At 35.1% G+C, this 2,649-nt stretch overlaps 1 protein-coding gene across 1 annotated transcript; it reads right to left on the reverse strand.

Moving 5' to 3' along the window:
- Window positions 1–305: 305 nt before the first annotated feature.
- Window positions 306–2,649, reverse strand: LOC131953500 (uncharacterized). The gene is made up of 3 exons (XM_059316689.1): window positions 2,610–2,649; window positions 629–1,449; window positions 306–431 (listed from the first exon to the last, which is right to left on the reverse strand). Exons 2-3 carry the CDS (start codon window positions 1,434–1,436, stop codon window positions 418–420), a joined length of 822 nt encoding a protein of 273 aa, XP_059172672.1. The 5' UTR covers window positions 1,437–1,449; window positions 2,610–2,649; the 3' UTR covers window positions 306–417.

A 2,649-nucleotide genomic window follows, 5' to 3' on the forward strand; every position in this document is an offset into this window, starting at 1 on the left:
ATAATGCATTGTTACGCATTAAACATTACAAATGCGAACAATTAACACATTGGACAGCCATCTTTATCTTAAAGTGAAGCAGTCTCGTGGAGAGATGTTACTGTTGAACTTTTCCCGGACCCATGACTTAAGTTTTAATTCGGCTTCAAGCTCAATTCGGCTTTTTACACGCTATTCTTCTATCAGAGGATACATATGAATGATTACTTCACCAATTACCGTTATTGTTACTGACGAATTAAATAAGATTACTGTTTCGAATTTTTTTTTAATTTAAGAATTAAAAAAACACAAAAATATTGTAAGTTCGAAGAAATAGTTTATTTTATTATCAAAAAGAAAAAGCTGTAAAAATACAGCTAGTCTGAAGTCGGAGTCGTTGAAACATCGAAAACATCGCCGTCTTCAACTTTGTACTTAATATGATGATCCTGAAAAACAGAGTAGATAAGTATGGGAATTAGTACAGTCTATAGATTCTAATAGAGTAAAAAATCAAGTGTGGGAACTTAAAAGTCTGTTTACGTGCTATTTTTTTTTACTTCTCCTTTTAACGGTTTTATGTAAATAAAAGATAATTAGATTATATAGGTTCTAGTGAAAGAATGAGAATAAAATGTTAACTTACCAGAAGCGTAGTTGTTGTTAGCGTTGTAGGTGCTGGGTGCTTTAGCGTAGGAGCCAGAGCTAGATGAGCCGTAGTTGGATGGGGCAACATAGTTGGATTGGGCAGCATTGTTGGATGAGCCATAGTTGGATGGGGCAGCATAGTTGGATGGGGCAGAGTAGCTAGATGAGCCATAGTTGGATGAGCCGTAGTTGGATGGAGCAGCATTGTTGGATGAGCCATAGTTGGATGACCCATAGTTGGATGGGGCAGAGTAGCTAGATGAGCCATAGTTGGATGGGGCAGAGTAGCTAGATGAGCCATAGTTGGATGAGCCGTAGTTGGATGGGGCAGCATTGTTGGATGAGCCATAGTTGGATGAGCCATAGTTGGATGAGCCGTAGTTTGAACCATAGCTTTTACCTCCATTGAAGTAAAGACCATCTCTATATTGGTCGTTGTTTCCTACTGGGCCATTGTTGTAACCGTTGCTGTAGCCATTGTTGTATCCGTTGTTGTTGTTGTAGCCGTTGTTGTTGTAGCCGTTGTTGTTGTAGCCGTTGTTGTTGTAGCCGTTGTTGTTGTAGCCGTTGTTGTTGTAGCCGTTGTTGTTGTAGCCGTTGTTGTTGCTGTTGTAAGCACTTCCGCTGTTGTATCCACTTCCGCTGTTGTATCCACTTCCGCTGTTGTAGCCCTTTCCGCTGTCGTAGCTGTTGCTACCGCTGTTGTAGCCACTTCCACTGTTGTAGCCAGTGCTACCACTGTTGACGTACATACCACTAGCAACAGCTACCATGGCGATGCAGACAATCAACTTAAGAGAGGCCATTTTGGAAATTGGTCTGCAAAATTATAAAATTTTAATTATTTACTCGGAATATTTTAAAATACTTATGGTATTCCTTTTTACTTTCTCGTATATACGTAGTATAGAAAAAGTATTGTAATCGTGCAAAAAAAAAAAATCGAGATTTTTACAAATCTCGACGTTTTACACCTCACTGATACGGAAAACCATAATTTTGCAATCTTGTCCGTATGTCTGTGTGTCTGTGTGTGTGTGTGTGTCTGTGTGTGTGTGTGTAAACACGATTACTTGAGTACCGTTACAGCTAGGTTGATGAAATTTCATATATAAGTATTTTATCAAAATCGTAGATCCGTATCAACTTTTGAGCAATTTCCGATAACCGGAAGTGGTACTTTTTCTACTTTGAATTTTTCAAAAGCCTATAACTTGAGTACTATTTCAGATAGATAAATGAAATTTCACATGTAAGTAAAAGATCTAGTTCTCTTCCTTCTGTTAAATTTTGAGTAATTTCCGTTGACGGGAAGTACTAATTGACGCTATTTCCGATTTCTCAAAAACGCATCTAAATTTATAAAGTACTAATAATATTGCGCACCATTATGAACATCTTTATTCGGCGTTCGCTTGGTGTGCAATACTTTTTTCTATGAGATTCTATTTTATTTTAAAAAGTTTATGTATTTAAAATGGATTAAAAATCATATCTATATCCCGAGTTCCCATCCCCTGTTGTTTTATATAAGAATATTCGAGAAAGTTTAGGGGAGATCACTCCCGGTTTATTAGTTGTATTACTTGCTCCATTTTAGAATAAAGAGCAAGTATTGTAAAGGTAGAAATCGGTTTCCGAAAAGCTGATTACAAGAGTATCGTTTAAGTTAGGTGGACGAAATTTCTCACAATATATATATATATATATATATATATATATATATATATATATATATATATATATATATATATATATATATATAATGTGTACACATGTACATATACTTGAAAAAATACTAACTGAACAAAATTAAATAGAGACTTAGTTTCAAATAAGTATTTTTAAAATTTACAAATTCTAGGTGAAGTACTTTAATTTGTTATGTAATTATACTTTAAAAACTATGATTTAAAATTCTATTTTATTTTAACAGTTTAATAGATATATGCCAGTAAATGGTCGATTCAGTTACTTACACTTGCTTCTGGATAAGCACAAGGGAAGTAATCGGCGATG

The sequence above is a fragment of the Physella acuta genome, unplaced genomic scaffold (assembly GCF_028476545.2).
Source record: "Physella acuta isolate Inbredline_101_S28 unplaced genomic scaffold, ASM2847654v3 ptg000926l, whole genome shotgun sequence".
NCBI lineage: Eukaryota > Metazoa > Mollusca > Gastropoda > Physidae > Physella > Physella acuta.

What these genes read in the sequence shown, in the direction of transcription:
- LOC131953500 (XM_059316689.1), bottom strand. Translation starts at nt 1,436, where the DNA reads ATGGCCTCTCTTAAGTTGATTGTCTGCATCGCCATGGTAGCTGTTGCT.